Source organism: Ictalurus furcatus, chromosome 3, assembly GCF_023375685.1.
Source record: "Ictalurus furcatus strain D&B chromosome 3, Billie_1.0, whole genome shotgun sequence".
In the NCBI taxonomy this organism is placed as follows: domain Eukaryota; kingdom Metazoa; phylum Chordata; class Actinopteri; order Siluriformes; family Ictaluridae; genus Ictalurus; species Ictalurus furcatus.
In genome coordinates, this window is record NC_071257.1 from 6,854,591 (window position 1) to 6,872,244 (window position 17,654).

The 17,654-nt window shown below is 37.1% G+C and overlaps 1 protein-coding gene across 1 annotated transcript; it reads right to left on the minus strand.

Annotated features, from left to right (window-relative positions):
• Positions 1-1,234: 1,234 nt before the first annotated feature.
• Positions 1,235-16,769, minus strand: hcrtr2 (hypocretin (orexin) receptor 2). Its single transcript, XM_053620559.1, has 7 exons — positions 16,527-16,769; positions 8,690-8,868; positions 6,129-6,384; positions 5,001-5,116; positions 3,992-4,212; positions 3,599-3,720; positions 1,235-1,471 (listed from the first exon to the last, which is right to left on the minus strand). The coding sequence occupies exons 1-7, from the start codon at positions 16,729-16,731 to the stop codon at positions 1,305-1,307; spliced, it is 1,266 nt and encodes a 421-aa protein (XP_053476534.1). The 5' UTR covers positions 16,732-16,769; the 3' UTR covers positions 1,235-1,304.
• Between the last annotated feature and the right edge of the window lie 885 nt (positions 16,770-17,654).

Here is a 17,654-nt window from a genome sequence, read left to right on the forward strand (position 1 = left end):
CGCTTAATCGTTAAACTAATTTATTAGGCTTTAGAAGGACATACTGAAAACACATTTTAATCAAACTGTTTTTGCAACCAATTATATCTGATATAAAATCTGTAATGTGTATGTACAGGGGTATATTTGTGGATCAAGTAAAAAGAAGAATGCAATTTGCAGATACATCATATATGAGTAAAATTAGCTTGCACCTTTATTTTATGGGAAATTTGATCTTTGAAATATAATAAACTATATAAACAAATATCGATGCCAATACTAGCAATTTATTTTCCACCATAAGCACTTAAAACTACACACCACCAATTAAATTCAAACATTTAAAACAGTTAAAAATGAGCAGCAATGAAGTATCTTTATACATTTTTGCGCTGTTGTTATTTAACAAGCGTGCATTTACATTGATCACAGCAAGAACCCAACAAGCACATGAAAGAATGTCTAACAAAGCACTATTACAAAAGGAATTCTACACCCTGCTTTTAAAAGCATTCATACTTAAGAGGCCCACCAAAGCAGAACAAAGATGTTCGAATCTACCACTAGCCTTTCTCTGATTACCCTCTGATCCCTACATATGCCTTGGCAAATAGCTATTATCTGGAGCAAATATCTCTCCACATCACAAGCAAGCGAGCCAGAGTGACAAATGAATAATACAAGCTTGTGCAAAGACTTAAGAACAATCCCAGCGCAATCGCAAATTAAACAAATGCACACAATACAGAGAGCAATTTTTATCTCACAGAAATAAAATTTCGTTTTATTTTAGGAATTTACTTGTGACATTTTTTTTTGTGAATTTAAAAACACTTGAAGATATAAATTATTATAAAACTCTGAAGAGATTTCAGACTGTGTTGTGGTCAATTTTGACAAATTATTCACAATATAGTCATGCTGCTCAGGGACCATAAAGCATATAATGTAAAACATCAAAAATACACTATTGCATTTTTAACAAGGTAATGTCTTCATGAGAAATAAAACAGCATGTGTAAAATACAACTCCATCACCAGATTGCCTGTGCTTTCTGTCTGAAAGGCATTGTAATCGTGGAGATAAATAATCCTTGTAAGAAAAAGGAAATGTAAATTCAGTGGTATCTTGTGCTCTTATTTGAGGCAGAATGTCATTTTCCCACTGTGTGGCTGATATTCAGAAGCAAATATTCCTGTCAAAGCCTTCAGTGCATATCAATCGAGTAAGTCTGAGCCTATGAGAGCTCCCTGTCTTTGCTTTGTCCTATAAACCATTAGAGAAGTGGCATGTTGTGAAGACTAACCCTTGCAGATCAGTGCTACATAACCTGGTCCGAGATCCGTGAGACATTGTCAAAATGACTGACTTGTGTGGACAGGGATTTGTGGCTGTCGGTGCTCATCTTGGTCCTCACCCTCTCCTTTTTTTCCCCTCGACCTGAACAATGACAGGCAAACGCCGCTTTGAACTCCTCTCGAAATTTACCTGTGTGAAGAGTGCAATAAGCACAAAAAAGCTTGAGATTTAACTTTCTGAAATCAGCAGTGTATTTTTCCAATTTTTGATGGTGAACCTGAATAGCAAGAGTGAATTTTTTTACTCTAAATGGTACAATGGTCTGTGAATACAGTCCCTGTGTTTGAATCTTTAAATGCGCCTTGGCAAACAGCTATTATGTGGAGCAAATATCTCTCAGCGTGACAAGCGAGCAAGACAGAGTGGTGAATGAATAATGCAAGCTTGCGCAAACACTTAAAAACAATCCCAGTGGAACCTCACATGAAAGAGATGGTCCCAACTACACACAGAGAGCTACTGTAGGTGTTTAAAGTTATGAATCAGCTTAACTGTTTATGACAACTTATTTATGAATTTAAAAGCTGCTTTTTGTTAAAAACTGATTTTTATAGGGGTGTGTCCAAAGCTTTAAAGTGCAACAGAATTGAGCTACAATACTAAAATTTGACTTTCACATTAGTACTATGTCAAGTTTACATGAACTTTTACAACTATGTATCATGAACTGCACTGAAAATTGTGCATGATCCCATTTCTGTTTAAACATGCATGGTGAATCATGCATTTGTATTGTGTAATTGACAAGATCAGACTGATTGATTTATCACACACTGCCTGATTTCATATTTAAAAAAAATGAGATATATAATGAATTTAGATGGAAGCAGATGATCTCAGAACAAACAGTCATTTAGCCTTAGCAGTTATTTTAGCTAGTGGTAAAACTTTAATATTGTTTCATGTAGTAATTCTTTTACAAATCAATATGAAAACTCATAAAGATTTCACAGTACTGGCTTACAGTTCTTCACTGATTCTCTCCATCCTGGCACTGTGATCAACATTAAACAGCAAGATAGAGCCATCCTACAAATGCTCACCAGCAGCAATGACTAATTGGACACTTAACGTCTTTTTTTGGGATACCCATGGTGGCCAACCACATTTTAGTGGGGGCCAATGCAGCTCCGAGCATCTCATCCCTAGAGCTTCCTAATTTTTTTTTTTTTTTTTTAAATCAATGGACAGGGTAGTAATTATTACAAATCTCTGGTGAGTCTTTTGTTACTCGTCTTTGAGCTGACACAAGCAATTTGCTGGTTGCTTTGTGTTGCTAATTAGAAAATAAGTGAGATTTTCTTGGTGTTAATTAAATGTGGGAGCAGGTCGCATTGCCGCTTCCCAGCTCCAGGGTCCCCGGTTTGATCCCGACCTATGGGTACCATGTGGGTTTCCACTGGGCTCTCCAGTTTCCTCAAAATTCCCAAAAAACATGCCATTAAGTGGAGTGGCTATACTAAACTGACATAAGTATGAGTGAGTGGGTCAATGTGTGTGCATGGTGCCTTGAGATGCAATGACATCTCATCCCATTGTGTAATTTTCCACCTCGCACCAGTGTTATTAGGAAAAGCTGAGGTACTTTATAACAGTCACACAGCAGGGGCTTTTAAAGAATAATAACCATGCTGATTAAATATTAAATATTAATTGAGATTGGCTTGTTGAAAATACATGTGAACAGATTTGTTGTTGGAGATCAACAGGTCATTTAAAAGCTTTGAAGGCCTATTTCAAGAATACAGTCAGGTCCATAAGTATTTGGACAGTGACACAATTTTTGTAGTTTTGCCTCTGTACACCACCACAATGGAACTGAATGGAGCAATCAAAATGTGATTGAAGTGACAGTTTATCTCATTATTGTCATGAAATAATGAGGAAACAGGCCACACCTGGCCATGAAACTGCTTATCAGTCAGTCGTCCGTTTACTTTTGAGCCTGTGAAAATGGAGGAATTCTGCAAAAAAAATTCCTGTACTTCATAAACGGTTAATATTTTTGTTAAACCCCTCGAATTAAAGGTGAAAGTCTACACTTCAATCACATCTTGATTGCTTCATTTCAAATCTGTTGTGGTGGTGTACAGAGGCAAAACTATGAAAATTGTGTCACAGTCCAAACACTTATGGACCCGACTGTAGCTGACAGCGATATGGTGTGGAAGAAAGGATCCAGCAACGAAACGTGTCCAGCAGATGGAGATAATGTCTCATACAGAGGCTGATTAGAGCATAAGCTAAGACACTCACCACTGAGGAAATTATAGATGATGGGATTGGCTGCGCTGTTGGCGTATATAAGCCAGTGAGAAAAGGTGAACCAGGCATACACTGTCTCTCTGTTGGTTGCGTTCTTGAAAGCCCCAAACACTCTAGACATGAGAAAAGATTAACTATATAAAATAAATTTGAGGTGAGTTGCTGTGTATTGATGGAAATCATGGCTGCTCAAATGGGGAAACAAGAAACATTAACATTTCATTAGAACATCAACCTTAATCTGTATTTGCACTACAAGATAATTTCAGAGAACTGTAATATCATTTGTACATGTCTTTATTCCAGATATAACAGTCAAACCATAAAAACTACTTTATAGCTTTGTATACAATTGTAGAGCTAAACTGAAAAGCCTCTGGGTACCTTTTCATGATATTAAGGACGCTAATGGGCAGATAACAGATGGCAAAGACGAATAGCACCACCATCAACATGCGTGCCGTTTTCCGTCGAGATTTCATTTGCTTGATCTCAGCCGACACCGCACTGGTCCTGACCTTGACTGACTCACCAAGGCCTGCAGTCTGAGCTGAACATTGCAGGGATTTCCACTTTCTCTGTACCACTGACGAGGTCCCTGGAATCTTAACCAGACATTACCTTACGTTACATCACAGTTACATCTTGTAAAAAATAAAATCTATAAAGCAGTGCTTTGGAGACATGACAGGCCAAATTGTTTCAGAGAAGACAAATTCAGAATAGTACTTTTGTCACCAGAGAGCCTAGGTAGTAAACCAATAGAACCTATAATACTGATTGATGATAATATAGATGAAACGTCTTCAATCTTATCGGTAAACAGTTGGTGTGGCTGCAGGATTTCATTCCAACCATGTGTATTATACCTCTCACAAGGTCCATAACAATTTACTCTGGAATGCACGAGTCACTATCTCTTAAATTGGATTTAAGAAATAATTCAGATTCTTCCCTGGGGTTTAAACTTGAAATTATATTTCAAGGTGATTTCACTTCAGGGGTTTTGGATAAACGTGTATCTTGATGCATCTAACAATGTGTTTATGTCAAATTTGGGTTGTTGATAGCAGTTAACCATTTAAAAAAAAAATTTTTTATTCATTTTTTTTTTTTTATGTCTTTCCGCCATATGCAAAAGTAGATTAGTTTTGCTTCCACCACACTTTTCAACTGCACTAGTTAACATATTAACTGTCTTAGAGTTACATTTAACTAACTGACTTCTTCTGTTAATTTAGCAGAATACTACTCTACTGTCTGACTATAATTGGTATAAAGTGCATATATATGTGCAGTTGTTTTGTGCAGTGTAATGCTGTGCAACATTAAACTGAGGTAATTGTATTGAAATTGTATTGACTAGGCCAAGCTCTAGTCCTTATTATTTTACCTGCTGACACCAGAGTTTCTGACAGATCTGGATGTATGCCAGGATCATCAGGCACAAAGGGGCAAAATAGGTGACAATAAAGAAGCAGGTGTGGTAGACCTTGGGGTAGATCTCATCTGCCATATTAGAAAGCAACACACACACACACACACACAAACACAGGTAAAAATAACAGGATTGAAAAGGTTGTTTTTAATGGAGTTAGTAAATTCCCTGGCCCCTCCGGGTTAATTAGGCAAGCTGTTTTTCTCTCATGTGCATCAACAAAAATGTTTGCTTATTTGCCTGTTGTATACTTTAGCATAATGTATAGGTCTATGTTAAAAAAAAAAGTCTTTATAGTAAAGTAAATTCACCTTCATCCATGAACTGAAGCCATGTGACATTATGGCCTGTGCTGTACACTACACTGTATGTGTTTAATACGATACACTGAATGAAATTACACCATCTACATGGTGCATCTACGTGGTCTACATGGAACAAAAAGAAGTTATTAACTGGTAACAGGGATTTCAAATGAATGCTTCTGTTCAAGAACAGTTAAGAATGACAACGTTTTCCTTTATATTATTGGTCTTAACAAATACTGTTCATTAACGGTTCTTGTTTTTATTCTTTGAACTGGGTTGTTGTCCTGTTTCTGAACACAGAAAAGAATAGATAACGTGCTTGTCATTTCAAAAGCAAGCAAGATGATTTTTCGCTCAGCTAATTAAATGCCTTCAGTGGCATCTAAATATCAGTTGTGATTTAAAAAAAAAAAATCTGAAACTTTTGATATCAACTTCTAGGAGCTCATCTGAATTCTTTGTTTACTCAGAGTGACTTACCATTGATCAAAATACAACCTTTCATATCCTATCAAAACCTGTCTTAAGCAATCATAGCAAGTTTGTTACTGGATTAACAAGAATTTTCTACATGTGACTGAATGTGATAATGACTTTTTTCATGTTCAGTGATCAATTACTTCACTTTCCTTGGTGGCTATTAAAATGTTTTCTCCTAATTTTAACCAAGAGAAACACATTCAATTCACCCATTTATGCCGAATGTAGTCATCTATTTGTCAAACTCAAAAAGGCATACTGACTTCTGAGCATATGTACCAAATTGCTGTCTCACCTCCCCAGTGTTCATCACACACAGTAAAGAGAACGGTCTTGTTGGTGAGCTCAGGCAGCAGCTCAGGCAGCAGGCTGTTACACTCCATGACAATAGCCTGGGGAATCATGATCACACAGGAGACAAACCAGATCAGGATGATGCTCCTGCGCGCCCGTTTCGCAGTGCTCTTGAACTTCAGAGGGTGGCAGATAGCATACCACCGGTCCTGGGCAATGCAACTGAGGGTCAGCACGGATACAGACACAGAGATTGTCTGGCAAAATCAAAAGATTAGAAAGGAGAAACTGATGAATATAACGGATATTACATCGTAGATGATGACACAAAGTAACAAAGATATTTAAACTCTGTTACTGTACCATTATTCAAGTTTGCTGTGGCAATCTCTCGAAAATGTGTTTCAAAGTAAGGGCTCCTCTCATAGAGGAAATAAAGAAGGGGTTAAGATCAGGAACTGTTAAATTGTTCACTTTGTTTTGTTCTGGACCATTAAGGCGTTCCCTTTGAAGCAAGCAGCGCTTACCCTGTTCTTTGAGTGCCTATGTGGATTCATAACTTCTAGTTCAGAGAAGTTCACTTCAGCATTTTCATTAAAAAAAAATACAAAAATCCAGGCTTCTGTTTGAAATTATACACTTGCCTTTTAAGGCTGGGGAAAGTGACAGCTCCTATTGCTTTGGATTTTAAAGGAATGCCAGTCAACTACACCATACAAAACCCCTCATGGATCTTCTCTAAAAAAGAGGTAAAAACCCCCTTTCTAATGTACAGCATTCGACCCTAACGTGTCATAGTTGTTATGGGTATTTGTAGGGAGAATGAAAGGATAGCAGGTGTTAATGCAGCTAAACTGTTTAAAATGGCTGTTACTGAATAATATTTGTAAGGGGGGAAAAAAGAAACAGCAGATTTAAAGAGCTATGATCTACTGATTAGCCCACCTTTTCAGCTGATAGAAGGGTACTTGTCTTTGACAGTGTTTCTAAATTGATCTGGAGTACACTTGCACATTTGAGCATTTTCCCTACTTTAGCACATCCATCTCACCATCTGTTCTCTGGCTGTGAGTCGTATCAGTATTCATACACGGAACTGCAAAACAAAACTGATGACTGGCAAAGATGTTCTATGACATGTGATCCCAGCATAGAGTTTTAAACCTATAACGGATGGACAAAACAACACACGCACTAACAACAGATTAGTATGCAGTTGTGACCTTTGTTTCCAATACACTGCCGGTCAAACATTTTTTAACTCCGGGGTCATCATTTAATAACATTCTGTTAAAAAAGATAATTTCTTACGGGTAAGTCTTTCATGCACAGTAAAATTAGGACTCATCAAATGTGCGAATATATCAAATGCACAAGTGTACACAGTGAAGCTTAATTAATACCAATTGTTCATAGCTGATATGCATGTGCATGCCACTGCCAATTTAAGTGCAGACACGCCCTAAAATAACCATTTTTGGTATGTATGCTTCATTTCAAAGGACTGTCATTTTTCTTGTGCCATGGAGAAACTTAATTTTTTTCTGAAACAGAGATTTGATCACTAATGTGCAGCGTTATTAAGCTGTGCTTTTTAATGTCTGCGTGTTTGTCATTTTTAATAAATTCATTCACATTAACAAATACATTCCGAAAGTCAGCAGGTCAGAATTCCAACCTAGAAATTTCTAATGGTGCTTTAAGCGCAATAAGAATGCAGTAAGGTAATGATGTTGTAAAAGACAGTGATTGTGTGAAAGTCCCGTTGTCAATTGTGAATTGGTGTAGGGGAATTGGATAAAGTTTGGGCCAAGAAAAATAATGGCACCCAACACTGCAGGCATAATTCCACTCAGTGATGGGAAATACCTGCTGTATTCCCAATTTCTCCCTGAAATGTGCATGCAGGAATAAAATCTAAAGCTAGAAGTAAGTGAAAGTATTGGTCTCATGATTTAACATAACTTAAGTAAAGCATCCCATGCCTTGTATTCCAAGGGTGTTTTACCACAGCTTAATCACAAGTATTACCACAGAACATACAAAATTATACAGAATAACAGTGCTACAGTATGTGATGATGCTATGTGATAATAAAGCATGTGCTTTATTAAAGGTGGCACACATTGAGGGTGTTGGAAAAAAACAACAACGCAGTAGTACTAGTATTAAATGCAAAACATAAATAAAATATCACCGACCAATGATATTCATAATGATTTTGGCATTTTCCCGTTTCCTTGGATTTTCATATTCATTGGATTTTCCAGTACTGGTCATTTAAACCCAAATGCTAAAATATAGGGTATTCAGAAAAGTTTGACCATTAACGCTGACATATTTTCTTTGTGAACTGCAATTTGAGTATTCAGATTATTTGGTTTCAGTGAACTCTGTAGGATGACACTGCTTTTAAAATAAAAAGTACAGCTACATATTGGCTACCATTATAATAATTAATATAATATGACCTGTGTAGCTGCCTCTGATTTGCTTTTTGATTCAAATTTTATTTATGTGGTGCAATTATTCTATCCATCCACTACTGTTTTACTTACTTACCTGTAAATAAGGTAAGATTCGACAGAGTGTATCTCCAAAGAACCATGTTTCTGTGATGTCCACTACGAGACTGGCAGGAAGGCAGGTAATGGAGACCAGGATATCGGCAAAGGACAGGTTCACAATGAAGTAGTTGGTCACTGTGCGCATATGATGGTTTTTCCACACTGCAAAACAAACTACAAAAACAAACACGTTTTTCACTTGATGCTGATGATTCATAGGGCAGGTTTCTAGAGTGTTTGTGTTTGTTACAGTAAAAACTGCATGAAATTTGACCATTAGTAGAACATATGAGAAATCTTTCTGAACTAATGTGACATTCCCGCAAAATAGAAATCCAATTTGTACTGTCAGATTTCTGAAAGGATATTCGAACACATGCTTGATTGCTCTGTGTCTCTTTTACACATGTCATTGTTGTAAACAAATTGTTGGTAGCACGTTGACACAGCACAGTGTCCTGAATGTCTATGGTGGGTCTCAACCTGTATCACCAGCAAATCATTATTAACCATATTATCCAGCTCAGTGCAGGCATGGTTCTGAATCCAAGACAGATAATGAACTAGCAGGCGCATGATTATTTATTGGTGTGTGCTTTCTGAACACTAAGGGCTTCTTTGTTCTTCTTCATCATCATTATTTTCTTCTTCATCACAGTCATCATCATCTTCTTCTTCTTGGAGAAGCAGCTTTAAGAAAACAACGGATGAAAAGCATAACTTTTTAATTAATTGGAGAAGCCAAAATCCAAAGTTTCTCCTTGGAAGAAGATTCAAAAAGATGAAAAGGTGAACCTGATTTTTTATTAGAGTGGGATAATTTACGTAACTGGAGTATGCTTTTGATGTACTATATGGATAAAAGTATATGTGAAACTTCCCCAAACCACAAAGGAAGCACACAATTGTACAGTATGGATGTCTAAATCTGGAATGGGATGTTCAAAAAGTACATATATATGTTATGGTCAGGTGTCCACAAACATTTGGTTATATAGTGTATTTGTGGATTAAGCCTGTTTTATTGCCAATATGTAGTCATTAACAATTTTATTCCATCTATGTTGGCATAGATAGGGCTATTTCTGTGATCATGGTGACACATGCACTAACAAGACAGCTTTGAATATTTATGGTATTTCCATGAACATGGGCGCAGGTGGTAATATACAATCCAATCAGCTCTTCTCATTTCCTTTATGAACAAGTCCAAAATTTACAATCCCAATCATTTAAAAACATCCACAGAGTTAGATATGCAGATATCAGGCTAGAGGTCGGCAGGCATAAATGAAAAAGTACAGAAGCTTAATTAAGCAATATCACATAAACAAGAGTTTTACAGAAATAAATACCAACACAGATGTAATTTGGCCATAGACATGAGGCTGCAGGCCTAATGCATCAGGTAATCATACAGCAGCTATACTTATATTCAGTACAACAGCATGATTGCGAGTGTGATATTGTTCTTATACAACAGTTCTATGAACAAGAAATTAATATTAAGTAACTGATATTTCAGACACGATATGACCAATTATTTAGTTTATTTAATCTGTCAATGAAAATAGTTCCCAAAGAAACTACAGCTAGACAGAGGGTTGCACGCTTCCATGCCAACGCACAGACTGACCACCAGCCTGTAGTAAGTGTGGTGACAGTTCAGAATTGGGTATACTGTATTCTAATTACTTTTTCTGATAACACAGTAATGTAACACATTACATTTTACATTTATATAATTTGATTACAGTTACTGGTGTCAATAAAATTACGTTACTTGTATTACAAATTTTTGTTAAGAAAACAATATTAAGTAAAAATGCATTTTTTAAAATTAATCACGTTTTGTGCGGCTGCCAGGGGCATAACCTGGCCTGGGCACTGGGGGCTGTAACCCCGAAGATTTTCTCTTTAGCCCTGAATAATTCTCCACTTGGAGTGCTTTGTCACTACGTAACTGAACATCAGTAAAAGAAGACGGCGGTGTTGTAATTTTATATCTTCAGTGAACGGAGGCGAAATCAATCAGACAGGGTTTATAGGAAAATACGTGGATACAGTTGTGTATTATTGGATGACAGTCTCTCAATTCTGCCAAATTCTAACTCACAGAGTCAGTGTGAGGAAAAATGGATATACGCCAATTTTTATTTTTTATTTTTAAACCAGTAAAGGGGTTGAAACTGAAAGCGTAACATTTTCTGGTGTGTAAATGTCTATATGACTTCTAATTCACGTGAACATGATATGAGCAGAGCATAAGGAAAGATAATGTACTCTGCATGGCACTGTAGCAGCTAAACCTATATCTTAGCTGTGCCTCTCCTTGGCTAGCGACACCAAACTAGCCTAGTTAGAAAAGTTTTATATTTTATCGGTCTAGTCCTACAAACAGTGACAACACCCGAGGCAAGTTTTATGACAAATCCAACTTTGTCTGATCATGTCATACATTGACAGCTAAGTTACCTCAGTGTCCATAAAACAAAACTTAGGCATGGAGAAGAATCTGGGCTCAGACACGGATGATTACCAGTCCAGCTAACGCCCCTGGCGGCTGCGCCAGTTAAGGAGCAATGAGCATGCGCTTTAATGAATCACTGGAGAACACATGCTAAAATTACTGAAAGAACTATGAGTTTCACTTTGTAGTGTATTTTTGGTAAGTTTGATAGGTTTGAAAGTAACTTGAAAGTAAAGTCATTAGTAATCTGATGACTTTTTATGCAGTAATCAGTAACGTAATCAAATTAGAATGTTAAAGTAGTAATAAGTAATCTGTAGTGGATTACATTTTAGTAACATTTAGTAACAATTAAATTTTTTAGTTATTTACCCAACACTGGTAACTATTAATAAAACTGGAATTTTAAGTAGAAAACACTGACAAGCAGAGTGATACAAACAGTAAAATGTACCAGTGCTGTTTTATTATATGTAGATACAGTTGGTACATTGCTTGTCCAATCAAATTAGTGGACTGGAACTGACTGTATAATTTGTATAATGATGAATACATTAAAAACATAACGTCACATCAGTTGTGTGGTTAGGAACAGAACATTTTGCTCATGCATCATTTCTTGCTCAACACTGTCTGCAACTATAAACACTGTAAAATAAAAATTCACGCTACACTGTGCAGCATATTAAAACAGCATATTAACTATATGTAGTAGCTTGCTTCCAAAACACAACTCAAATGCCAAATCTAGCGTCTATTGTGTTTTTCATCAGTAAAAGAGAGGAACAGAGCACCAATGGAAAAAAGCTACAGTTGTAAATTTCATACACGTATACAGAAGCATATTTGACATGATTCTAAGTTTGGAAAACAAAGCATCCATTATGATGTACAGTATGTACTTTACTGTATATTATTGTTATGAGCAATGGGTATCAAATTACAGAATCTCATGCATATATGCGAGCACATATGAGAGTCAAAGTATGGAAATAGCAGGGAGATTTACAGTATTTAGCAATTCAGCAATTTATTTTGGCTTGGCACTTCAGCAGTCATACTGCTGATTGTAGGGATCTAAATTCAGACAGGTACATTAGCATACATTTACATGCAGTCTGGCATGAACATATCAACGCCATGTTTGTTCAGTAGTCAGCTAAACTGTAATTGTAATCAGAACCTGTTCCAAAAAAATTTCGTCTCTGAGAGTTTACAGTGTTGAACTCAAGAAAAATGGTCTTGCAGAGAGGTCAGTGTACGATATATGCCTTTCACCTTTCCTCTGCATATAAAAATGCACATACAATATACATGATCATGGAAAATGTGTATATACACTGTAGTGTTATAGTGTATTGTAGTATATAACTAATCAAAGAACATTCAGTCCTTTCAGGTATTATTAGCCTTTTTTTAATGCATAAGGAACAATACACATTTACACTCACTGGCCACTTTAATAGGAACAGCTGTACACCTGCTGATTTGTGCAATTATCCTGGCTGGTTTGAGTATTTCAGAAAATGCTGATGCCCTTGAGTATGTTTGAAAAAACAAAACAAAACAGAAAAAAAAAACACATCAAGTGAGCAGCAGTACTGTGGATGGAAATGCCTTATTGTTGAGAGATGTCAGAGGAAAAATGGCATGCTGGTTCGAGCTTAGCAGTAAGGCTATGATAATGAAATTAACACTTTACAACCATGTTAATTAGAAGAGCATCTTTTTTTTTTTCTAATTGCCTAGATAATTGCCCAGTACAGTTATATGCAAAGGATTGGGCAACACCATTTAATTGATTTTTGAAAAAATTAAACAACGGCTGCAGCAAACTACATATTAATAAAAAAATTAACAAAAAAAAAAAACCAACAACAATTGCCTGCATAAAATAGTAGCTGTGGCAAAAATGTGGAACAATGTGGATGCCTGAGGCATTTTGGAAACACCAGCTGTGGACTGATGAAGTAAAAATGGACATTGGCCATAATAACCAGGTATGTTTGGAGAAAAAAAGGAGGAGGTTTTGATGAAAAGAACACCTTGCCAACTATTAAGCATGGGGATGGATCTATTATGCTTTGGAGTTGTGTAGCAGTCAGAGGCACAGAAAACATTGCATGTCTGAATGGAAAAATATAAATATAAGCAAATTCTGGAAACAAATGGGAGAGTGCCAGTCAGGAAACTTAAGCTGAAAAGATATTGTCTTCTACAATAGGACAATTATCCAAAACATACCTCACAATCCACCTTCCACTAATTAAAGAACTGCAAGTGGAAGCTTTTGCAATTGCACCACAGTGCCCTGACATGAATAATAATAATAATAATAAGCCTTTATTTGACACATATACATTACAGCACAGTGAAATTCTTTTTCTTCGCATATCCCAGCTTGTTAGGAAGTTGGGGTCAGAGCGCAGGGTCAGCCATGATATGGCACCCCTGGAACAGAGAGGATTAAGGGTGTTGCTCAAGGGCCCAACAGTGACAGCTTGGCGGAAATGTCACGACATCTGTCCCTGAACTGAATTTCAGGAGAAAGTGAGGTATGCAGCAAGGCCATGACCCTAAGCACACAAGTCATTCTACCAAAGAATGGTTAAAGAAGAATAAACTTAATGCTTTGGAATGGCCAGGTCAGAGTCCTGCCCTTAATCCATTTCTATTGGAAATGAAAGACCTGAAGCAAGCAGTTCATGTGAGGAACATCCCAGAGTTGAAGCTGTGCTGTTCTAAATGACCAAGTATAATATTTTTGTCACATTTGTTTAATTGGGTTCTCTTTCTCTACTTTTAGGACTTGTATGACCTTATTCTTTTGGTCACAACCCACAGCTCACGGCCATAGGTAAGGACAGTGACATAAAAATGAGTGGTATTGACCTGCTGCTTCTGACCCAGACCCAACCCAAATATTTAAACTCCTTCACAAGGCTACCCCCTCCCCCCACCATTTTTATTTATTTATCATTTAAATATGGACCATAGTGATTACAATATACAGCAATGGTCACCAACCCTGTTCCTGGCGATCTACCTTCCTGAAGACTCTAGCTCCAACCATAATTGTGCCCACCTGCCCATCTAATCATTGCCTTAAGAAGTTCTTGATCAACTAAAACATGTGTTCGATTTTGGTTGGAGATGAAACCTGCAGGAAGACAGATCTCAAGGAAGAGGGTTGGTGACCACTGATGTACAGTATTTGTTTATGTATTTTCATTATTTGTTATACCTCTGAACTTGGAAATATTAAACTAAAACACTTATTCAAACAGAAGATTCTGTCCATAATTATTTCCCTTTTTGCTTTCAAAAAAATTTCCATATTACAAATGTAAGTCCTTTACAATACGTAGAGTCAGTCACAGCAGCTGCATCTGATCTACATATAGATTACTGGGTATTTCATGGCATACTGCTACTCTTTGTGCATCCTTCACGCAGACTGAAAGAAGCAGGCTGATGAAACAGAATCTAATGTCAAAGCCATGTCTCAACATGGAACCAGGACAAGGTGTATATCTCACCCATTTGCCATTTGTTCCTCAATCACATAGAATTAGAGGATCAGTAATCTGGAGCAGTTGATGAAAGATGCTTCCAGGTTTTCACTCAAAGGCTCAATAAGGCTCAACCTCACACATGACAATTCACATGGTGAAAGCTCGGCTCACGATATGTCTGGGAACATGTATATTTAATTTACTAAAATACACACTTGTTAAACCAATTTGTTCATTTCAGCAAATGTTTACATGGGGATCACAACATAAAAAGGTGAAATTGAAATGAACATGCTTTGTAAAATGCTCTTATAGTAATACCCTTAGCACTTACTAATGTAATTATAATGCGAGCCCAATAACGGATTTGCAAATAACCTAAATGAATAGCAGGAATGGTGCTGTGATCAGAGTACGCATATCAAAGAAAGCACTAAAGCACTTTTTTTTTTTTTTGCATTTGCAATTGCATATCCAATTACAATTACATTACATTTTTGCCAGGTGGTGTTTGCATTGTATTATAGCTGACAGTTAATTTATTCAAAATTCAGTAAATTACATTATTTAATAAATTCGATACACGGTTGCTGTGCCAGTGATAATAAAATATGATCTGCAACATAGACTAATTCTGCACCATCATATGTCCACTAAACACCCTTCAATACATATTACACCAAAAAAACAGTATAGCATTTTAATATATTATGTAGTATCCAGGCAAATATAGTATAGTGCATTTACTGATTGGATCAGTACATGTACCCACAAGGTCCAAGAAAATTTTACACAACAATATATTTTATTCAAGGGTATTGCAAATTAATATGGTGTAGGTAGCTAAAAAAACCACAACAACAGTTCTTCTGCTGCCTCTTAAACTATTAAGGAAGAATATCCTAAATAATCCTTCAAAATCAAATATATACAATGCAGTAAGTATTTGGACAGGGACTCACTTTAATTTGTTGTTGTTGTTGTCATTTTGACTCTACATTCCAATGACTATGAGCTTAAAACACAGAAAGTCCACTTTAATTAACATCTGTATCATGCGGACATATGATAATCGAAACATCAGTTTACAGCACCGAAGATATAAACGTGCAGAAGAGATGAGACGGCCAGCTCAATACTCCAGGACACACAATTAAGTGCAGAAAAGAGTGGCTTCTACAGGCGACCAGATGTGGCTGATGTGTACTTACGTTACTGCACTTTCATCCAGTGTGGTTTTGTACCAGAATGACAAAGATAAAGCAATGCAATGTAGACTGAAAAACATCAGCAAGGCACAATAATAGTGGAATAGTGGAATTGAAATCATTTCACACAGGGGTCCGTCGAAATGTCAGAAATCTTCACAAGTACACCCACCAAACCCAATACACACACACACACACACACACACACACACACACACACACACACACACAGCACTACAGAACACAATTGTCTGCAGTGTTGTGTAGTAGGATTTCTGCCAGATATATGACAGAATGTACAGACAGAAATTTTCACTGCCCATGATTATGGGAATGAAACCAGTGTGAATAGTTTCCAAATTCTGCAGTTCTGATGAATGCCAGAAGCAAAAATATTTACACCTTTCACATTGTCCATTTAATCAACTTTAAGTTAGATTAAGTACACCAGTTTGTGCAGATATATATATATATATATATATATATATATATATATATATATATATATATATATATATACTGCCTTTTAATCCAAGATGAAATGAAAGACAGTAGATCCAATCAGGCAAACCCTGAGCACTTACTAATGATCAGTTCCCATGGTTAAAATGAGATCAGAAGGTTTTATTGGAAACTTACCTAATGTGTTTCCGACCAGCGAGCACAGGAAGACAATGATGTATCCTATGATCAAGACCCACTCATACTGCTTCGGATGCAAGTATTCACTCCAAATGTATTTCAAAAGTTCGTCGTCCTCGTCGACGCGCAGATGCGCGGAACTTGCAGTGGAATTGGATATGAAACAGTCGCGGCAGCCGTAAATGACGGTGACCCCCGCCATGCCGCTTGTCACTCCGAAACCATCGCGAAGCAGGTGAATGAATGAAGGACGAAGGCGCGCGCGCGTGGGGCTTTAAGCGTCGCCGTGACGCGCTCGAGGAGATTTCGCTGTAACCAATTGGGTGATAGATACGCGCGCAAAGACGCGCACGGGATCCGCGTGAATTCCTTTTTCCTGGAAACATTCCTGCAAAAATCCCACTGTGCTGTATGATTGACCCATCCCCCTTACCCCCGCCCCCCTCCCCCCCAAACCACGTATTATTGTTAATTAGCTGATAGGTGTTCTCAAAAATAATGAAACATTGCATGCATACATTATTTAAAAGATTGATCAAACTGCAAGGGGATCTCCTGTGCACAGCGCTCTTCAAGTCATTCCACACTTTTCCATAGGATTTAGATCCGGGCCATTTCAAAATGTTCTGAAGACAATTCTTTGTTGGCATTTTTGACTTGTTGATTGTTTTGCTTTGAGTTATTATTGTGCTGGAAGGTGAAAGGTTTTCTTCATTTTCAGCTGCCTAGCCACTATTTACTCGATCTTTACCAAGTCCCAGCTGAAAAGAAGCAGCCCCATAGCATGATGCTGCCACCACCATGTTTCACAGTTTGGAAACGGTGTTGTAGCCCTCTCCTGATTGATTCCATTTCACCATGAGATCCCTTACATGCTTTGTAAGCTCTTTGTGGTCCGTGGCTTCAGCAGTCAGATGAAACCAAGAAGATGTCAAAGAAATCCTACACAAACGGTTGATGTCTATTTGATGAGAGGCGTATGATAATGACTTTTGAACATGAGTCACAGTCACATGTCCCATTTTCAAAAGGTGTGCGCACTAATTAGCTATTTGTTTTTCACTTGAATTTTGTTGGTAGCTACTGTATAATACATTAAAGGTGAAGTACCTTTTTTTGGGCAAA